Source organism: Engystomops pustulosus, chromosome 4 (genome assembly GCF_040894005.1).
Source record: "Engystomops pustulosus chromosome 4, aEngPut4.maternal, whole genome shotgun sequence".
Lineage (NCBI taxonomy): Eukaryota > Metazoa > Chordata > Amphibia > Anura > Leptodactylidae > Engystomops > Engystomops pustulosus.
The window spans coordinates 28255604-28276701 of NC_092414.1; the positions used below are offsets into that span (position 1 = coordinate 28255604).

The 21098-nt window shown below is 42.9% G+C and overlaps 1 protein-coding gene across 1 annotated transcript; it reads left to right on the plus strand.

Annotated features, from left to right (window-relative positions):
• The first annotated feature begins 11949 nt into the window (after window positions 1-11949).
• On the plus strand, window positions 11950-20726 carry ARSI (arylsulfatase family member I). The gene is made up of 2 exons (XM_072145592.1): window positions 11950-13006; window positions 17121-20726. The coding sequence occupies exons 1-2, from the start codon at window positions 12684-12686 to the stop codon at window positions 18526-18528; spliced, it is 1731 nt and encodes a 576-aa protein (XP_072001693.1). The 5' UTR covers window positions 11950-12683; the 3' UTR covers window positions 18529-20726.
• The last annotated feature ends 372 nt before the right edge of the window (window positions 20727-21098 follow it).

Sequence of the window (21098 nt, forward strand, 5' to 3'; positions counted from 1 at the left end):
TGAGGTAAAACTGTTCTAGTTGCCCATGGCTACCAATCACAGCTCAGTTTTTATTTACCCACAGCTGTTTATAAAATTAAAGCTGAGTTCTGAATTGGTTTCCATGGGCAACTAGAACAGTTTTACCTCAGACACTCCTAATAATTATCCCCTAGTGTGCTCACCACCGCACTGTGACCTTATAGGTTTATAGGGGGAGATTTATCAGAAGTGTCTGAGAGCAGAACTGTACTAGTTGCCCATGGCAACCAATCAGAGCTCAGTTTTCTTTTCCCCACGGCTGTTTATAAAATTAAAGCTGAGCTCTGATTGGTTTCCATGGGCAACTAGAGCAATTTTACCTCAGACATTTCTGATAAATCTCCGTAGTAGTGGCCATGAAGTAGCTGCCGTTTTTGCGGCTAGTTCACGGCTGTCAGATACATATCTTATGTATGAGGTAAGCTGGCGTGCACACATGGAGACCTGATTCACATATTCGACCAAAGCGGGAAAACCCTTTGATTTTCCGATACAAGGCTCTCGATTACCTAACTTTACTGTTCAATCCATTCGATGACCATTTTGACCTACTAAGGAAGCGGACAAATTATATTTAAGTGACTTTATACACGGCCTATAAGTTTCTGAAGTAAAATGTGAGGCCATTTTTTTGTAGATCTTGGATGTTTATCAGACGGATCCGGATGAAGACTTACAGAACATCGAATCTTATGGGAATATTTGTTTTTCACCGCATCAGTGAGCAATCACGTAGTAAGAACATTTCAACTGAATATATTTTCACCAATGCCCACGGGAATCCTCCGATAGGGATCAATGTTCCCGATTTCCCTTTCCCCCACGGTCCCTCTACCTAGAATAACTTGTAATACTTCCAAGTGACTACTGCCTGGAACGCACTGAGTGTATCTGATCCTCGTACGCAGAATATCAGAACACAATTATTTTCTTTCCAGCTCTGTGATCTGTATTACTGCACCACCCAAACGTGTTGTCAGATTTAAAGAACACTTCATGTCAGATATAAAAATGTTCCCGAATATTCAGCTCCAAATTCCTGTCCACACAGAGGAGAATTATAGTAGTCACTCTGTGGTGGGCAGGATTATATTAGCCTAAAAGTTGGCCTTCTGTGGGTGACAGTGAACACACAAACAAAAGGACCTTTGATCGTTAATATGAAATCTGTATTTCTGAGATGTAGAGACACAAATTAAAAGTTTTGAAAATAAAATATATTGAAATAGACTAAAGGCGCATTCACACGAACGTATGCCCACACGGGACCCCTCCCCTCTCCATAGCAATCCACGGAACACGACCCGTAACACGGGGAAAGGTAGGACATGTCCTATCTTTCCCCATGAACGGAGCGGTATAGTGCCATACATATACAACATCCCTCACCGGGGCCTAGCCTTTTCTTGGTGGCCTGGAGGCAGCCGGGGCCCAGAATACCGGATAGGCTGGCTAGTTCGGCCTAGGGTGAGCTGGTGTTATGGCGCTTGGTATGGGGACCAGAGGGCTGTCCTACACCCTGGCAGGTCTCCAGCAGGTGGTATGTCAAAGAAATAAGGAGGAAGAGGCTGATGTACTGGTTTCTCCCAGGGGCAACCCCTGAGTGTCTGAAGGATGAGTCCCTGGGTAGTGGATGGGGGAAGCCCGTGGTGGTAGACAGCCATATCCAGGGATCAGATGGAGGCAACGTTGTGCAAATCAACTTACAGTTCTTTATTAAACTCCAAACAGCAGGCAACAGCCCAAACACAATTAACATCGGATTCTGATTACTGGAATGGTCATGGAGAGTGGTCCGCAGGAATGATCCACCAGCCTGATAGTAGATGCAGCCAGGCATAGCTGAGGTGGAGTTGTGTCCAAATTGTGGAAGCTGCAACTCTGGGATAAAGTCTCCTGGCTCAGTTCCTGGGATTGGTGTCTGTGGCAGCACTGGAGGTGTGCTGCACACACTCTCACTCTCTGCAATCTCTGACTAACACTAAGGACCATGTGCTCCCCCTGCACAGGGGTTTTATACTCCCCCTGATCAGGTGGTAGCACCTCTCCAATCACACTCCAGCTAACAATACAGCCACATAATTGGATAATTACACCCATTGAACTGTTGCCTTTCCAGGCAGAGTCTACAATTTACATTAAGCTCTCCTGGCATTATCTTCTGGGTGAGTAGCGCAGGCTCACCAGATAGATCCTGACATGGAGAGGGCGCTATTCGCAACTACCACCTCACCTATACATTGGCAGGCGTGTTGCACATACATCCCCCATACGGTAGTTCCCCTTGTTAAATGTATGTGTGTGAAGCAATATGTAGATACCAATATGAGCACAGCATATTATAGTGCAGGAGGAGCTGAGCAGATTGTACATATAGTCCTATCTGCAGGCAGCATGTTATAGAGCAGGATGAGCTGAGCAGATTGTACTTAGCTTCCTATCTGCAGGCAGCATGTTATAGAGCAGGAGGAGCTGAGCAGATTGTACAGAGTGTCCTATCTGCAGGCAGCATATTATAGAGCAGGAGGAGCTGAGCAGATTGTACATAGTGTCCTATCTGCAGGCAGCAAGTTATAGAACAAAAGGAGCTGAGCAGTTTGTACATAGTGTCCTATCTGCAGGCAGCATGTTATAGAGCAGGAGGTGCTGAGCAGATTGTACATAGTGTCCTATCTGCAGGCAGCATGTTATAGAGCAGGAGGTGCTGAGCAGATTGTACATAGTGTCCTATCTGCAGGCAGCATGTTATAGAGCAGGAGGTGCTGAGCAGATTGTACATAGTGTCCTATCTGTAGTAGACAATTGAGAAGCAGCACTCCGGTATTTCCACTGAAGAAAAAAGTTTTATTCCACCAAAATAGTGCGACGTTTTGCCAATTCGATCAAGTCAGAAAGTCAGCTGACTTAAATAGTGGTGTGGTGATTAACAACAACTGTGCAAGGTAGAGTGACATTTACAAAAAAATACAAAGTACAAAATAGTATAAAGTACATAATACATAGTACAATAAAAGTCACTATAATACATATGTGATCTGTTAGTGATAAACATTGGGTATATCCATAATGTAATAAAGTGCAGAGATTCAGAGCTCCCTCGTATTAACCCTATAAGCCCGTGACAGTTCTCGCGAGTCAATCACAGAGAGGAGCTGATATTATAATGTGTAATAAAAGTGCCAAGTGCATAGTGTAACAACTGTTAAAACAGGGATGTAAAGCATCAAAATACCTAAATGTATTTAATAATTTATGAGACAAAAGTCTTTCTGTTAATTTAGTAACAATTGGTGTATATCGGTCCATCACGATGCCGTGCACCAATCCACATCCGAAATGCGCGCATGCGTATAGTGTACGAGAGGTACGCCGGGGCCATCTTGGAAATGGGAAGAAGGAATTAAGAGTATCATGCAGTAAAGAATCGGACTAGGATCTTATACTCCAAAGCGGGACACATAGGGGAGTACCGGGAAGGTGCCAGGTGATCCAAAGGTACGCAGAATTGAACAGGCATGGAGATCAGCATGTCGCCTGAACGGCTTAGGAAATCCTCCTGTCATCGTCCCTCCGGGATCGCTGCATCCTTCAACAGGTCCACCGGCTTCCAAATGTCCCACTCCCCCAAAGGTCACCGCCAGTATGGAGATTTGGGTAGATCCCAAGCCAAATCCAAAAATGTACACAGGATGGTCTTCTTTTTCTTCTTGGTTGTCTGCATTTGTGTCCTCGAAGCTTTGCCACTTCTTGTTCTTAAATTTTCGGTTGTATTTGCGTCCTCCGCGTCTTCTCCTATGCCCGTAGGAGAAGACGCCTATGCCTACTTTGCCCACTATTTAAGTCAGCTGACTTTCTGACTCAGTATGCTTGATAATGCCTTGATCGAATTGGCAAAACGTCGCACTATTTTGGTGGAATAAAACTTTTTTCTTCAGTGGAAATACCGGAGTGCTGCTTCTCAATTGTCTACTACTATATATTGGGGTCGCTGTCGGACCTCTTAAGAAGACCTGCACTCGAATGTTTGTATATACACGGTGCCGCTCAAAACACCCTGTTTGGTGTCCTATCTGTAGGTAGCATGTTATAGAGCAGGAGGAGCTGAGCAGATTTTACATAGTGTCCTATCTGCAGGCAGCATTATATAAAGCAGGAGGAGCTGAGCAGATTGTACATAGTGGGGGTAATTTACTAAGGGCCCGATTCGCGTTTTCCCAACATGTTACCCGAATATTTCCGATTTGCGACGATTTCCCCTGTATTGCCCCGGGATTTTGGCGCACGCGATCGGAAATCGGGGGGCGTGGCCGAACGAAAACCCGCCGCATTTAAAAAAAGAAATGTGTTGCTTGGGACGCGCTCACCTTCATTTGGTCCGGTCCGGTGAATTCCGGCGCGTTCAGATGCTTTTCAGCGCAGCAGCGCCACCTGGTGGACGGCGGAGGAACTATCTTGATGAATCCCGGCCGGACCCGAATCCAGCGCAGAGAACGCGCCGCTGGATCGCGAACGGACCGGGTAAGTAAATCTGCCCCAGTGTCTTGTCTGCAGGCAGCATGATATAGAGCAGGAGCTGAATAGATTGTACATAGTGTCCTATCTGCAGGCAGCATGTTATAGAGCAGGAGGAGCTGAGTAGATTGTACACAGTGTCCTATCTGCAGGGAGCATGTGATAGAGCAGGAGCAGCTGAGCAGATTTTACATAGTGTCCTATCTGCAGGCAGCATGTTATAGAGCAGGAGCAGCTGAGCAGATTTTACATAGTGTTCTATCTGCAGGCAGCAGGAGAGCTCATAGCCTTGTCGACTAATAGAAACATTCATTGTTTAATTTTCTGTTGGATGAAAATGCATCCCAATGAATTATTGTTTATGTCTCCGGCGCCTGTACATATAATTTATCCCATATTTATGTATTGCTATTGTAGGTTTTTTTTTTTGCTTGCTCTGCATTTCCTGTATATGATGTGGTTTCTGTCTTATCTCTATTATGTGTCTGCTTCTCCTACAGCACATGGACCTCCTCTGTATTATGTAGTGGGGTCCCATGACTGATCTTGTGGTAAGATGGTTTTCCATCTCGGCTACGTGGATGCTTTGCTTCCTTGTATTCGGCATGCATGTGCATTGCACTGATTTGTGATGTCAGCTTCATATAATATACAGAGGTCGTAAGACACTTGTCTACTGCCATAAATTATTAACTCATCTGCTAAAGCCACATAATGGATAGAAGATAGCTCCATGATAGTCATTCAGGCGAAACCACGCGCTAGGAGTCACATGATATGATCACATGACTGAATGTTCACAGCCCTGACATGACATTCTCAGAATCCAAGGCTATGAAAGATGTGGGCATGATTACTCTATATCACATGACTGATAATAAGTGATGTCATCGCCACCATTTCTACAAATTTATTGCCTTGAAAGTTGAGAGTCTTTGAATGGGGATATAAAAAAAATCTGATGAAATGGTTGTAGAGCATTGGTTCCGCATTGATATACATAATAGAAGCTGCCAGGGATGGATTTGTCCATATTCCATTCCAAAAATGTGGGGGGGGGGGTTAACACAGTAGCTACAGGCAGCTAGCTTGGGTTACTGGGAAGGTCATGGATGTTTAATCACACCCCACTAATCTATGTGCTTTAAAGTGAACCTGTCACCAGATTTTTCACAAATGCAGCTAGTGACAGATTCACATAGAGCCCTATTAATTAAATGCCACCTTTCATTTAGGTAAAAATTGATTCCCTCACATCCCCATAAAATCAACTTTGTTATCTTTCCTGGCATGTAGCCAGATGCTGCAGTGAGTCAGAGGAGGCGTATACTGATGAGCTGACGTCCAGCGGCCCCTCCCATCCTCGGTCACTTCTAACCTCATTCTCACCATTCAGCAATTCATGTCATGTCATCTAAGGTCCCTCTGGATCTGGATCTGGCTGTATGCCAGGAAAGATAACAAAGTTGATTTGATGGGGATGTAAGAAAAACTATTTTTTAGGTAAAATTAGGGTGGCATTTAGTTAATAGAACCTGTGACTAGCTGTATTTGTGAAAAATCTTTTGACAGGTTCCCTTTAAACTATATTGGCACCCATGTGATCCCTTGGCCCCCCCCAAAAAAAATCTACCTCTCTGTTTTTCCCTATATGAAGATTCCAGCACTATGAAGGATACATCGTGGTTGGGGGCTCATGTATAGATTTTGCTTTGGAGTCTTGATAAATAACCCCCACAGTACATGTGCTTTCTGTCCTATTTTCAAACACAAAAGGCTATTCTAGGATGAATCAGGGTTGCATTCACACAGCAGTTTTTGATGTTTTGTTATTCCAAAGGTTGGTAAGGTACAGATGTGGCATTCTTTAACACGACTACTTGCCCCATGATAACTTTCTGGGACTCATTTACTAACGGTCCGCGGAGCACATTTTCGTCGCCTATCCCGACGATTTCTGTTTTGTGCCAAATTTCCCCCGGCACCGGCTTGCACGCGATAGAAATCGGGGGGCCGGGCCGTCGGACGACGACGGATTGGACAACGCACAGAATTTAACAATTAGAAATGTGTCGCAAGACACGCAATTACAAGCACCAGGAAGAAGAAGGTGAACTATGGCGGACCTCGGCGCAGAAGCGACGGATGCAGGAACTCGGGCGCACGATCTTAGTGAATGCTCGTCAGACAACGCACCGCGGGATCGCGTCAGGACCGGGTAAGTAAATCTGCCCCTCTGTGCCCAAAAATCTCATCTGACAACAAAAATCAATAAAAAACTGCAAAAACCACTCACCGCTACTTTATCCATATAAACACATCTTAATATTTCCGTTCCTACTCTACAAGCAAATGTCTATATAGACGTCATCAGACTTAACAACTTATGTGGACACGAAGTGGAAAACAGCGGAAAAAAAAATAAATCTATTTTCTAAATTGTTCTATTGACCTTTCCAGAATCCGGTCTAAATCGCATTTTATTGTAAAGAAATGCATTTGTAGAAGTGAGCGCTGGAAATAACAGAGGATCCGACTGTAATAACAGACGTGACGTGTGACTGCTGGGCCGGGGATGAGATGTTTGATTAAAAATGTGACAACATCTTCCTTTTGGGAGAACGTGGAAAATACCGGAGCACAGATAAAGGAATATAACCAGCAGTTGGTATACAATGCCGGATGACTCTGATTGTAGATGTCGTTGTGTGTCTAGTATTTTCCACTTCCTATTTCTTCCGTATGGAGATTGGTGTTACACTTACAGCTGGGCAACAGGCAGGAATTTGCCCCTTGGCGCTTCTCAGTGTCTGTCCAAAGCGATTGGTGCCAGCTGCCACATGTCTGGAAAGCAAAGTCCGCTCCCACTCATATCCTATTGTATCCGAAGTCAGTGCCTGAGATCCATTATCTGATATTTCGGAGCAGAGCACAATGGCGAGGACTGATGGACTGTTTGAGGGCAAGACTAATATTACACAGGATGGAAAAAGTTGAGATTTCACGTCTCCTATTTCTACTGCTGGAAAAAGTGCAAATATATTAAATTAAAGGAAATCGACCATCAAAATCAACAATGAGTACTCATAGATCCAGGCACAGAGGGGCAGTTTTCTGTCAGAGTTTGCACGTTCTTTTAGGTACGAACTGCTTGCACAGGTATTTAAGAAGTGTCGCAACCATTTAATGGCGCAGCTGCACTAGGCATTATGTAACACAAATTAGGGAACCTTTTGGTGCTCAGTCGGACCAAGTGTCGGATTTATCATGCAAAGGCTGCTGCACGCCCCATGTTAAAAGTGCAACACAAAAAAGTTGGTGCACTCTGTCAGGGCAATGCAGGGGTTGCCAGAAAGCATGAATCTGGCGCCCTCTGCACTATACACACACAAACTGCATTTAATGCAGTTTGCACTACTCTTAGTAAATGTGCCCAAGTGACTGCGATAATCTTCTTATATTGGTTATAGCTCCACATATGGCTTTATACTGCAACTGTAGCTCCATGTACAGCTGTATATTGCTTCTGTAGCACCATGTATGGCTGTATACTATGACGGTAGCTCCATGTATAACTGTGTACTGCCGCAGTACCTCTACATATAGCTGTGTACTGTGGCTGATGCTCCATGTATGGCTGTATTCTATGACTGTAGCTCCATGTATAGCTGTGTACTGCCACTGTACCTCCACATATAGCAGAGATCTATGGATGAAGCAGCACTCAAAAGTAAAATAAAGTGAAAACTTTTTATTCCACTGTGGATGCGACATTTCGTTATTTCTATAAAGACATTTTCAAGCATGTAGCTGTGTACTGCGGCTGTAGCTCCATGTATGGCTGTGTACTGCGGCTGTAGCTCCATGTATAGCTGTGTACTGCAGGTGTAGCTCCATGTATGGCTGTGTACTGCAGCTGTAGCTCCATGTATGGCTGTGTACTGCGGCTGTAGCTCCATGTATAGCTGTGTACTGCAGCTGTAGCTCCATGTATGGCTGTGTACTGTGGCTGTAGCTCCATGTATGGCTGTGTAGTGCGGCTGTAGCTCCATGTATGGCTTTGTACTGCGGCTGTAGCTCCATGTATGGCTGTGTACTGTGGCTGTAGCTCCATGTATGGCTGTGTACTGCTCCTGTAGCTCCATGTATGGTTTTGTACTGCGGCTGTAGCTCCATGTATGGCTGTGTACTGCGGCTGTAGCTTCATATATGGCTGTGTACTGCTCCTGTAGCTCCATGTGTGGCTGTGTACTGCGGCTGTAGCTCCATGTATGGCTGTGTACTTCGGCTGTAGCTCCATGTATGGCTGTGTACTGCAGCTGTAGCTCCATGTATGGCTGTGTACTGCAGCTGTAACTCCATGTATGGCTGTGTACTGTGGCTGTAGCTCCATGTATGACTGTGTACTGTGGATGTAGCTCCATGTATGGCTGTGTACTTCGGCTGTAGCTCAGTGTATGGCTGTGTACTGCAGCTGTAACTCCATGTATGGCTGTGTACTGCGGCTGTAGCTCCATGTATGGCTGTGTACTGTGGCTGTAACTCCATGTATGGCTGTGTACTGCGGCTGTAGCTCCATGTATGGCCGTGTACTGCGGCTGTAGCTCCATGTATGGCTGTGTACTGCGGCTGTAGCTCCATGTATGGCTGTGTACTGCGGCTGTAGCTCCATGTATGGCTGTGTACTGCGGCTGTAGCTCCATGTATGGCTGTGTACTGCGGCTGTAGCTCCATGTATGGCTGTGTACTGCGACTGTAGCTCCATGTATGGCTGTGTACTGCGGCTGTAGCTCCATGTATGGCTGTGTACTGCAGCTGTAGCTCCATGTATGGCTGTGTACTGCGGCTGTAGCTCCATGTATGGCTGTGTACTGCCGCTGTTGCTCCATGTATGGCTGTGTACTGTGGCTGTAGCTCCATGTATGGCTGTGTACTGCTCCTGTATCTCCATGTATGGCTGTGTAATGCGGCTGTAGCTCCATGTCTGGCTGTGTACTGCGGCTGTAGCTCCATGTATGGCTGTGTACTGCAGCTGTAGCTCCATGTATGGCTGTGTACTGCGGCTGTAGCTCCATGTATGGCTGTGTACTGCAGCTGTAGCTCCATGTATGGCTGTGTACTGCGGCTGTAGCTCCATGTATGGCTGTGTACTGCAGCTGTAGCTCCATGTATGGCTGTGTACTGCGACTGTAGCTCCATGTATGGCTGTATACTGTGGCTGTAGGCTGTAAGTACACTGACCGCAGCATGCATTGGAGGACACATGGGGTTTAAGGTTACACATACATGGTGCTCTGGCTGTAGTGGAAGTTCTGGGATTTCTCTGAATGTTTCTTGATCCTGTGACTTTATATTTCATATATACATATTTTTAGCTTACATGTGACTTGGTAGCTGACATAGGTGGCAGACAATACTACCTTAGTCTATGGAATGTGACTGGTATTTAGCTAAATGCATATATTAAAAGGGTTGTCCAGTGACAACACGTGACAGCAAGGGGCTAAATTGCTAATTTTGGGCGTCTGAGTGAACATGAGAACAGGGGATGGGTCCACTGCAAACCAGCTGTACCTCAGATAAATAGAGCAGCCAGTCGGCTCATAGAGATGCATTGAGCTCCCATGCTGCCCTATTCATTTAAAAGTCCCAATCTATCAATATTTAGAAATGGTTATTTCTGTTGGTGAAGGAAAGGAAAATAGAGCCCGTGGGGCATATCTATCAGGGTCTCTGTGCCATGACAGTAGCATAGAAGCCCTGATATAATTATTTGCCCCAAACCGCCACCTTCACGAAGGGGCATGAAGAGGAGGGGGGGGGCGCGGCCGGCCAAGCAGAGTGGGCCAGGAGCGAGGTGTTACTGTCCCCATGGCTGCGCACTCGCTGCAGCCGTCGACGTTTCACATGTGATAAGTCGCCAGCTGTGCTAATTTCTACGCCAGGCAGGACTGCGCAGCGCCCTGCCCAAAACATCAAGAGGCCGGAGCCTCATCATGCAAAAAACTGACGTCTTACACAGCTCCGTGTATCGAAGTATAAAAATATTATGGCAGAATATAGAATTAAGAATTTTTTTTGTACAAAAGATCGAAATATTTTAAATCTACTAAAACATAATAAAACCTGTATAAATTTGGTGTCTCAGTGATAGTAACGAACCAAAGAATAAATGGGAGGTGTAATTTGGAGCTCACAGTGAAAGCTGTAAAAACAGAGCACACAACTAAATGTGTTTTTTTTTGTCAATTTTACTGCATTTAGAATTTTTTTTTCAGTATTTAATACGGTCACTAGGAAGTACAAGTTCTTACACGGAAAACAGGCCTTATACAGCTCTGTATGCTGCAGTTATGGAATTTTGAAAGTAGTGGGGAGTAAAAAATGGAGCAAAAAACTAAAAAGGGCTGTGTCCTTGAGGGGTTAAGGCTAAGCTGAAAGAAATCTATTCATAGTCGATTTCTTTAACTTAGTTTCTACATCTACACAGTAACACAATATATTATATGTTGAGTAGATGGACTCTTTAGGACACCGGATTATAAAATTGCCTTAGATGTGTTTCCTTTTCAGTTTTTAGCTATTTGTTGTGGATTTTCTCCGGTCAGCCTGTAAAGTTTTGGTCATATGTCCTGGGACTGGATAGAGCGTCCCTACATGTCGCTGTTTAGTACTAGATTTATGGGGCATTGCACAATAGCATGATTTTCGGAATTAGTCTCCTGACACGATGCGACACATCTTCCATAACGGGCAGGACGCCGATATATATTGAAGATGCAAACATGTCACCATCATTCCTCCAAGAGGAGGGGGTTATTAGCAGTGATCCCTGCCAAGTTTTATTATGACACAAATTCCCATTCTCGGAGCATGGGACTTTCCACGCTGTGGTGACAAATGAAATATATTTGTTGTGTCTTGTCTGTATCCTGTCTGAAAGACTCTGGCAGGCCCAAATGTGGCACCAAGCTCCGGGCCGATCCCTTCAAGTCATGAAATGTGACCCAGATGTAGGGAGGCTAAAACTGCTTCTTTGTGTCCCTATAGGACCCTCAATTAGCCAGGACTGTCCTGCTTTGCAGATGTTCCTTGACAAGTTCTCAAGTGGAGACTCAATAAAAGAGCAGATTCCTTTAAAAGTGTCATAAATTACTTGTAAAAAGTAAGAGCAATGACTTGTTAATGGCTTACAGTAACTTCCTACGGTGGGCACCTGACCTCATAAAATAGGAAATCAGTGACCTTGAACATTTGCATTCATGCGTCTACACTACAGTATCAAAGGTTGGCTAATTTCTACACAGTTTATTGAACCAGCCAGAGGAATAGATGAAAAGAGGCACACTAGGACCCTGGAGTGTCCCAGGCTGACTTTTTGAAGTTCTCTTTTCGAAGCAGAGGAACTGGGAGGGACCAGCATCCCGAGAGCTCTCCTTAAACCTGCCAGTGCCTGCCACATCCATACAGATGCTCTGACTACTACTTATTTACTTGGACACCTCTCTCACTGCTTTCTAAAGCCTGTCTCTCTTCCCCGGCGTGAGTTTTCAGATAAATTGAGGGAAATCATCCAGCGCCCTGCTTGGCCGAGACACAAATTCATCCCATACATTTGGCAGCTCTGCTACAGTCACTGAAAAGTTTTGCAATAGTTTTGGAGCCTGAGGATGCGAAACTATTAGCGTTGGATACATCTGAATAGTACGGCTCAAGATCTAGGATTAAAGAAGATTAAGATGATCTGAACTTCTCCATCTTTGGTGAATAGACACAGGATACTCTCCACATATTCAGGTCTTAACTAATTAGGTATCAAAACCATCTACACTAGAAAGTCTTCGCTTTCGAGGAACAGAAAGACATAGAAGCATGGGGACAACATTTAACTCTTGCTGCATCCAAGTGGTAACTGAATTCCTTAGGAAAGGACTTCTCCTGGGCACGTGTTGATGGCATCATTCCAAAAAGTTCTTCTGAGTGCAGAACATTTTTGCACGTGACTTCTCTATGACTTCTTGAAGAAAATTGACTAGAACTTCCAGATACTCATTCATGTTGAGTAGATGGACTCTTTAGGACACTGGATTATCAAATTGCCTTAGATTTTTTTTCCTTTTCTATTTTAGATATTTGTTTTGGACTTGGTTATGGCTGTGCAAACCCTAACAGGATTTTCTCTGGTCAGCTTGTTAAGTTTTGGTTATATGTCCTGGGACTGGATGAAGCCTTCTGTACTTGGAGACAGTCCTGGGGATGAGCCATCTAAACTTCACGCACCACCACCATCTTCTAGACCTCCACATATCATATTCATCTTGACAGATGACCAAGGTTACCATGATATAGGGTACCATGGGTCAGATATACAAACTCCAACTCTAGACAGGTTGGCAGCTGAAGGAGTCAAGCTGGAAAACTACTATGTCCAACCTATCTGTACTCCATCCCGTAGTCAGCTTATCACTGGCAGGTAAGAGAATTACATTACCACTAAAGCTGAGGATCATCTTAGGACCCTACAAGCGTTTATAGAAGATTTTCTACATAGTGTGTAATAATGCCTTCTCCAAACTGTTCTGTAAACTTAGTTGTGGGCTGTTGTGATATTTTTGTGTTCTCCAAAAAGTATCAAACTTTCAAAATCTTCTGTTGTCTTAGGCCCCTTGTAAAATCTGGACTATTTAGCCATGTATTTGTAATCCTTGTACACATCTCGTGGAAATTCAGTTGGCATATGCCAGAAGAAGACTTCCTAGAGGGTCATTTGTTAAGGGACTAAAGTTACTGTATATGTAAACAAGAGAGCACTTGTGTAGCCAGGAGTCCTTGCCAAGTAAGGAATGGTGTTGGCCCCCTTCCAGTTTGAAATTAACTCTTTTGACGAAGGATGGTGGAATGTGATGACTGAGTGTAGGAAGTCTCACACTCCGGCACACAATCATCTTTTCAGGTTCAGTACATCTGCACTGAATGGGTTAAAATCATTTTTTTTTTCTTCCTACAAAAAAAATAAAGTACGGTTTCTGTGTTCTTAGTGTTCACAAGGACCATTTTGCCTTCAGGTGTAGAGTTTCTGCTATGTATGTAGATTTCCCAATGGGTTTAACTTCCTGGTTCTAGGAAAGATAGGATGTGCTTACCTGAGAGCTGTCTATGGAATACAGAAGGTGAGACATAAGAAGGCTCACACATAAGGTTACAGTAGAAACTTAAGATGCTTGTCCTTGAGGAAAGATGTATCATAAAACTGGAACACTCTCTCCTGAGGAGCGCTCAAAGAATGATTCAAGATGGTGGTAAAGGCCTCTGTTTCTTTATCGTTTTACAATGAAGTTACATTTATGATCAAATTTGGAATCAGTCCAACACAGAGGAAAACATATACAGGCGGTCCCCTACTTAAGAACACTCGACTTACATACAACCCATAGTTACGAACGGACCTCTGGATATTGGTAATTTCTTGTACTTTAGTCCTAGGCTACAATAAACTGCTGAAACAGTTATCAAATGTGTCTGTAATGAAGCTTTAGTGTTAATATTGATTCTTATGACAACCCAACATTTTTAAAATCCAATTGTCACAAAGACCAAAAAAGTTCTGGCTGGGATTACAATGATAAAATATACAGTTCCGACATACAAACTCAACTTAAGAACAAACCTACAGACCCTATCTTGTATGTAACCCGGGGACTGCCTGTATAAATAATTTGTTCCATACATTGTATCAAGAGCAAGATTCCTCCATATTAAATAGCCTACATAGTCTTGTAGACAATGTAGGCAAAGAGCATAAATCCGACATAAAAAAGCCAAAAAGCCAGCCAAAATATATTCATACAATTGTATTAAAGCTCATAAAAACTGTAGAAAATAGATATCTGGATAATCCAAATACACCATATTGGAGGGAAATACGGAAAACATCAGGGTGACCCGGGCGGATTAGACACAGAAGGTACAAATACCATCAAATCATATATGTTCACAAAATAAAGATCCATTTATTCATTTTGTTGTCCACAGTTTAGCTTCTGTCAACTGCAGACAACCAAAAAGGTTCATGGGTACAGGTCCACCTGTTGGCCTGCCACTGGTCACTTATGCTGAGGATAAGTCATCGGTGTGAAAATATCTTAAAGGGCGTGAAAATCCACCAATTTATTTCCATGATTTTTCCATGTTTTTTGTCATCTTAGAACATTACATAACCACTACACCTAAGGACCATCTTAGGACACTTCGAGCAGACATAGAGCCAATGGCCCAATTTTATTAAAGCTCCTGTGCCACTTTTTTGTCTGACTTTTCACGTCCTTTTTAGTGTAAACTGCCTGCACCGGTATTTATATAGTGTCTGTGACATATCTGTGTCACAGCTTTACTATACCCGACGCGACACAAAATTCTGTGGCGTTCCGGTGCTCAGTCGGACTGTACATCAGAATGTCCAACAGAATTTTAAAGTCCTGTGAAGTGGACAGAGATTCATTAATTTTGGTGCAAGCTCTTCATGAATGTGGTGTTCCCTCCACTGCTCCGACAGAGTGCACCAACTTTTTTTTAGTGCACCTTTAACATAGGGCGCGCAACACAATTCTGTCGGACAATAAATGTGTTGCACCTTCTGACTGCGCACCGGAACACCCCTTTCAGTGCAGAATTTTGTGTCGTGTCAGGTATAGGTCGCGGACACTTCATACAATCAGTGCAAAGTCAGACAAAAAAACTGGTGCAGGGGCTTTAATAAATGTGGGCCACTGTGAATGGGAAAAAAAAATGACATACAACTGTTCCAATTGTGACAGTCATTGTGATCTCATTGACCTGATCAATTAAATTTTGCCCCCCACCCATCTTCCCTTGTCTTCTAATATGTGCACTTTGAAGCAGATATATCTCCATATCACCCACTTTTCTTAGGTAGACATTTCAAGTAAAAATAACCCCAGTTGGGGTACAATGTTGGTTGACCACAAGGTTAATGTCATATCCATGATGACTACCACAGATCTTCACCCTTTCTGACCCTAGAAGTAAATGGCATCCATTTCAACAAGATTCTACCATACTGGACATGTCTATTTGTCCATCAGTTCCGAGAAGATCACTGCCAAATGTTCCACTGTTTTCTCTTTGCTATATAACCTGGTTCTAGTTATGTATTGCATATTAATAAAAAAATCTAAAAAAACATCAGTGCTGAGAGTGGATCCCAACACCCGCTATGTCCCTGTTATTTTCTAGGAACAGCCTAGAACCCTCCCCAATCATAGGCAACTTCAGAGTCAACGTAATGGAGTGGGCAGACAGAAGCTGTTGATGTCAACATCCAAGACGGGAAGCATAAGGACTAAAGTTTAACTTAAAATGTCGATGACCCCTTCTGACCCCTGAAAATTCCATCTGGAGAGCTTTGACTCTAAAATATGTAGTGACACATTCCCACTATTGTAATCTATGATATGCTCATTAAATTTTGTTCCAGTCCCAGGCCCCATAGGGTATTGATATGGTCTATGACGCTACAAATTGCATCAGTGGCAATATAATTGTGAATGACATATTTCTTTCTACGGGGATTAAACATCTTCCAGCTTTCCAGCTGTTTTACAATGACAGCTGCAAGGCCAGAGGATTGTATTGTAAACCAGAAAAAGAGCTGGATACTGTACACATTGATATAATAGTAAAACAGAGGAAAAAGAAACTACCGTACTGGAAAAAGTCAAAGATCATATTAAATCACTTATATCATTAATGGCAGATCCGGAGTGATGTTGTAATACAGCGTAAAATCGTTCAACATTGAATAAAACACAGTTTTGGGTCATCATGTGACTTATGTTTTCCGTTTTCTACCAGTTTTTCCTCTGCAGTCTCTGGGGCACATTTACTAAGCGTCCGTCGGACGCATTTCCGTCGGGTTTCACATTTTTTTCTGATTTGCAATGAATTGCCCTGGGTTTTTGGCGCACGTGATTGGATTGTGGCGCATCGGCGCAAGATTGCATGCAACACAAATCGGGGGGCATGGACGTCGGACCACCCAACTGATTCGGACAAACCGCGGAATTTAAAGACCAAATTGTGTCGCAAGATTAGCACTCACATGCACCGGGAAAAAGAAGGTGAACTCCGGCGGACCTGAGCGGGGAAGCGGCACATGCAGGAAATTGGACACACGATCTTAGTGAATCGCGGCAGCTCCGAATCCTCGTCGGACATTCTGGATCGGCGGTGTCAATGGGACGGGTAAGTAAATGTGCCCCTCTCTCTCTAACTTTCAGTGCTCTTAAAGCTAGTGTGACTAAGAGGTTGGTCTTCTCAAAAAATGGTCATCTGCCATTAGAGGAAGTCATTGTCATGGAGTCACCTGCTATGTAGTCTGGTATTATCTCTAGATCTTCAAGGTTTTACATCCAGCTAAAAGCAGGGATAAGCTTTCCTCTGATAATTTGTCTTTGATCCATTAACTCATTGACCCAATGCTATTGACTTTACTCAACCCAATGACTTTTTCAGCTCTATAGTTATTCTTCCAGGGGATATATTCTTACTATTATTTTCTATTTCTGCAGGTATCAGATCCATACCGGTCTACAACACTCAATCATTCGTCCACGGCAACCCAATTGTTTGCCCCTTCATCAAGTTACTCTGCCCCAGAAACTTCAAGAAGCTGGATATGCTACACACATGGTGGGAAAATGGCACTTGGGCTTCTATAAGAAAGAATGTCTCCCAACGAGACGAGGCTTCGACACCTTTCTTGGTTCTTTGACTGGCAATGTGGACTATTACAATTATGACAACTGTGATGGGCCTGGAGTATGCGGCTTTGATTTACATGAGGGGGAGAATGTAGCTTGGGATCTGGCAGGCAAGTACTCCACAATTCTCTACTCCCAACGTGTAAGCCACATCTTAGCAGCTCATAACCCTCAACAGCCAATATTTATATATATATCCTTCCAGGCAGTGCACACTCCCCTTCAGTCCCCTAGAGAGTATATATATCAATATAGGAATATGGGCAATGTAGCAAGGCGCAAGTATGCTGCCATGGTAACCTGTATGGATGCAGCTGTAAAAAACATCACCAGGGCATTGAAAAAGTATGGTTACTATGACAACAGTGTTATCATCTTTTCATCAGACAATGGAGGTCAAACGTTCTCCGGTGGAAGTAATTGGCCTTTAAGGGGCCGTAAAGGTACATATTGGGAAGGAGGAATAAGAAGCTTGGGTTTCGTCCATAGCCCATTGATCAAAAAGAAAAGAAGGTCTAGTAGGACGTTGATGCACATAACAGACTGGTATCCGACACTGGTAAAATTGGCGGGAGGAAACATTTCAGATACAGAGGACCTTGATGGTTATGATATGTGGCCATCAATCAGCGAGGGGAAAGAATCAGCTAGGACTGAAATCCTGCACAATATTGACCCTTTGTACAACCTTGCCAGATCAGGGTCCATGGAGGAGGGTCAAGGAATATGGAATACTGCTATCCAAGCCTCCATCAGAGTCAAGGATTTTAAGTTGATCACCGGAGATCCTGGTTATAGTGACTGGATTCCTCCTCAGACCCTCACCAACTTTCCTGGAACCTGGTGGAATTTAGAACGTCATACCGATGGAGCGCGTAAGTCTGTATGGCTCTTCAACATCACAGCAGATCCTTACGAGCGCATTGACTTGTCCGCGCAGAAGCCAGAAGTGGTTAAGGAGTTATTGGCACGCATAGCTTTTTATAACCGTACTGCAATTCCAGTGCGATATCCTAATGAGGACCCGAGGGGTAATCCAGAACTCAACGGTGGTGCATGGGGACCATGGGCTAGTGAGGAAGATGACGAGGATGAGGAAAACTGGATCAGAGGGGGGCATATAAAGAGCGCAAATAAAAAGAAAAAATGCAAGATTTGCAAGTTAAAAACTTTTTTTAGAAAGCTGAACACACGTCTTATGTCTAATCGGATCTGAAAAGTTGTAGGAATTTTACATAAAAAAATCTTGTTGGCCTTGTCTTCAAACTGTCTCCTGTTATACAATTTACATTGGGCCAATTACATGGACTTGTTCAAGTAGCAGATACATTGGAAAACTCTACAGTGAGGATAAGCATGCACTACAAGGCTGGATGTAGCTTTTGTGGAGGGGGGGGGGGATAGGGCAGAATACAAAATGATGGAGATACCGGAGAAACTTTAAGACTTATGTTATCCGTGTGGATTATACAGACGACACTTTCTACAGTTGAAATGTAAACCAAAAAAATTTGCATTCCATTATTAAAGGGAATTTTGACAAGTTTTGGACTATTTCAGTGCCTGAAAGACAAGTTATCGTAATCTTGCATTTTCAAAGATGACATCATAAAGAGGGGTTTTTACAAAAATATATTGTTCCATTGGCAGTATTTTGTCACTTCTTAGATTAAGAAGATTAGCCAAATTACTTCTGGTTTAGTTTTTTGTATATTTCCTAGTTATTTTTTTAGAGAAACCTTTTTAAGGTCTGGATCACACACAGTTTTTGTTGCAGTTTTTTTGAACCCAAGCCAGGTATGGATTAATCGGGAAGGAGAAGTGTAATTCCTTTCTTTCGATTTTTCATTCCTTTCCAATCCACACATGACTTTGTCTCCAAAAACTGCCACAAATAAACTAAGACTTTACATGAGTTTGCGGCATAAGGTAGCCACGACAAAATGCATAGACAAATGGTCTTCTAGCAAGGTCATGGTTAAGGAGTTTCAGTCTGTGGTACTGTATTATCACATCATGGCAAAGCATTGTTGAGTAGACAATGGCAGTTCTTAGAAACCGCCAACAAGGGAAATTTTTATTCCACAAATCTATTGTTATTTGATTGACTATGAGACTGTTTATTATATATATACATTGTATGTACTGAAAATAAGGACCAACCTAATGACTGTGATGGGTTAGGATGGCTTGAGCTCCAGGAAAATGTTTCGGAAGGCTTGACATCTGGGAAATATAGGGAAAAGATGTCCAACCGGACCATTTAGGAGCCATCAAGTTGGTTTGACATACTCCATAATAAAATTGTAATATACACTTTTTACAACTTTGCTAAGTCAAGGTTAACTAAAGATGGTCCATAAATCAGAGATTTATGGGGTAAAGAAGTATCAAGTTGCCAAGTCAAAGTTTTTAGAAGATGATCAAGCAGTTAAACAACGATGTAGGAAGTTAGGGTTTGGTGGCTAATTCAAGGTCTTTAGAACATGGTCAAGGAATCAGAGATTTAGGGTACAAAGAAGTACTTAGTTGCTAAGTCAAGGTCTTTAGAAGATGGCCATGATTTAAAGGAATGAGATGTGAAAGATGGATATGCTTGCTAAGTCAAGGTCTTTAAAAGATAGTCAAGGCATCAGAGATTAAGGGGGCAAAGAAGTATCTAGTTTCTATGTCAAGGTCTTTAGAAGATAGTGAAAGAATGGAAGACTGAGGTTTGAAAGATGGATATGTTTGCTAAGTCAAGATCTTTAGAAGATAATCAAGGAATTGAAGAATGAGGTGTTAAAGAAGGATCTGCTTGCCTAGCAAAGAACACTAAAATAAGGTGTAGGAATGAAAGATTACTGCGAGGAAAGGTCTAGTAGCCATGACAAGGTCTGTAGAAGATAGTCAAAATATTAACAACCTTTAAATGCGAAGGAATGGGTTTGTTCAAATCTAACTGCTATGGGGACAGTGTCAGACTTGAGTTCCTTGGGGCCACCAGAAAAAAATCTAGCATCTAGTATTTTACTGTTCCTCTAAGATTCGGTACTAGGATAGAGTCTGGGCCAAATAGAGGACACACTAGTGCACCAGCCCGGCACTACATATGGGGCCTGTTGGGACACCACCATTGATATAAGTATTAGTCTATCTTACGTGCCACATCATTTTCTAGAAACAGCCTCTCATCTGGTTAATATTTTGTCTTGGTTTGTCCAGAAATTGCAGTATTGACATCTATAAAACCGCAGAAAAAGAATTTGTGCAATATAGTTAGATTTTTTCAGAGCCTGAAGGCTGTAAGAGAAAGGTGACTCACTCAAGTAGGAAGATGATTTATCAAGTGCTATGTGGAACATTAGAAATGCCTTTGACATGGCAATTTAATGGAAAAGCAAATCCTTTTACACTCTGGATTGATAATAAAAACTAAGATGAAATAATAAAAGCATGAGCTTGTTTCTTTATAGAAAAATGTTCTAATCCCACCATGTGTAGACGGCACTGGACGAGTCAACATGCTATACTGACAGTGCCATACACAGAAAAAACCCATTAACTTTCCTGTGAACTTAGAAAACATTGCACAAGTCTCTTGTGTGAGGAAAACCAATATGTTGTAGGGAAAGTTTCAGCTTTAGGGATAAGCATTATCTTATTACACAATACAGTAGTGTATTATAATAATATAGGTAGTTTGGGCAGTAGCCTCTAGGGGGCCCATGGCTACCCAAACGACTGATATACTCATGAATTCCTCATACATCTGTTCCTACTCTCAAGACACATGTACTCAAGGGC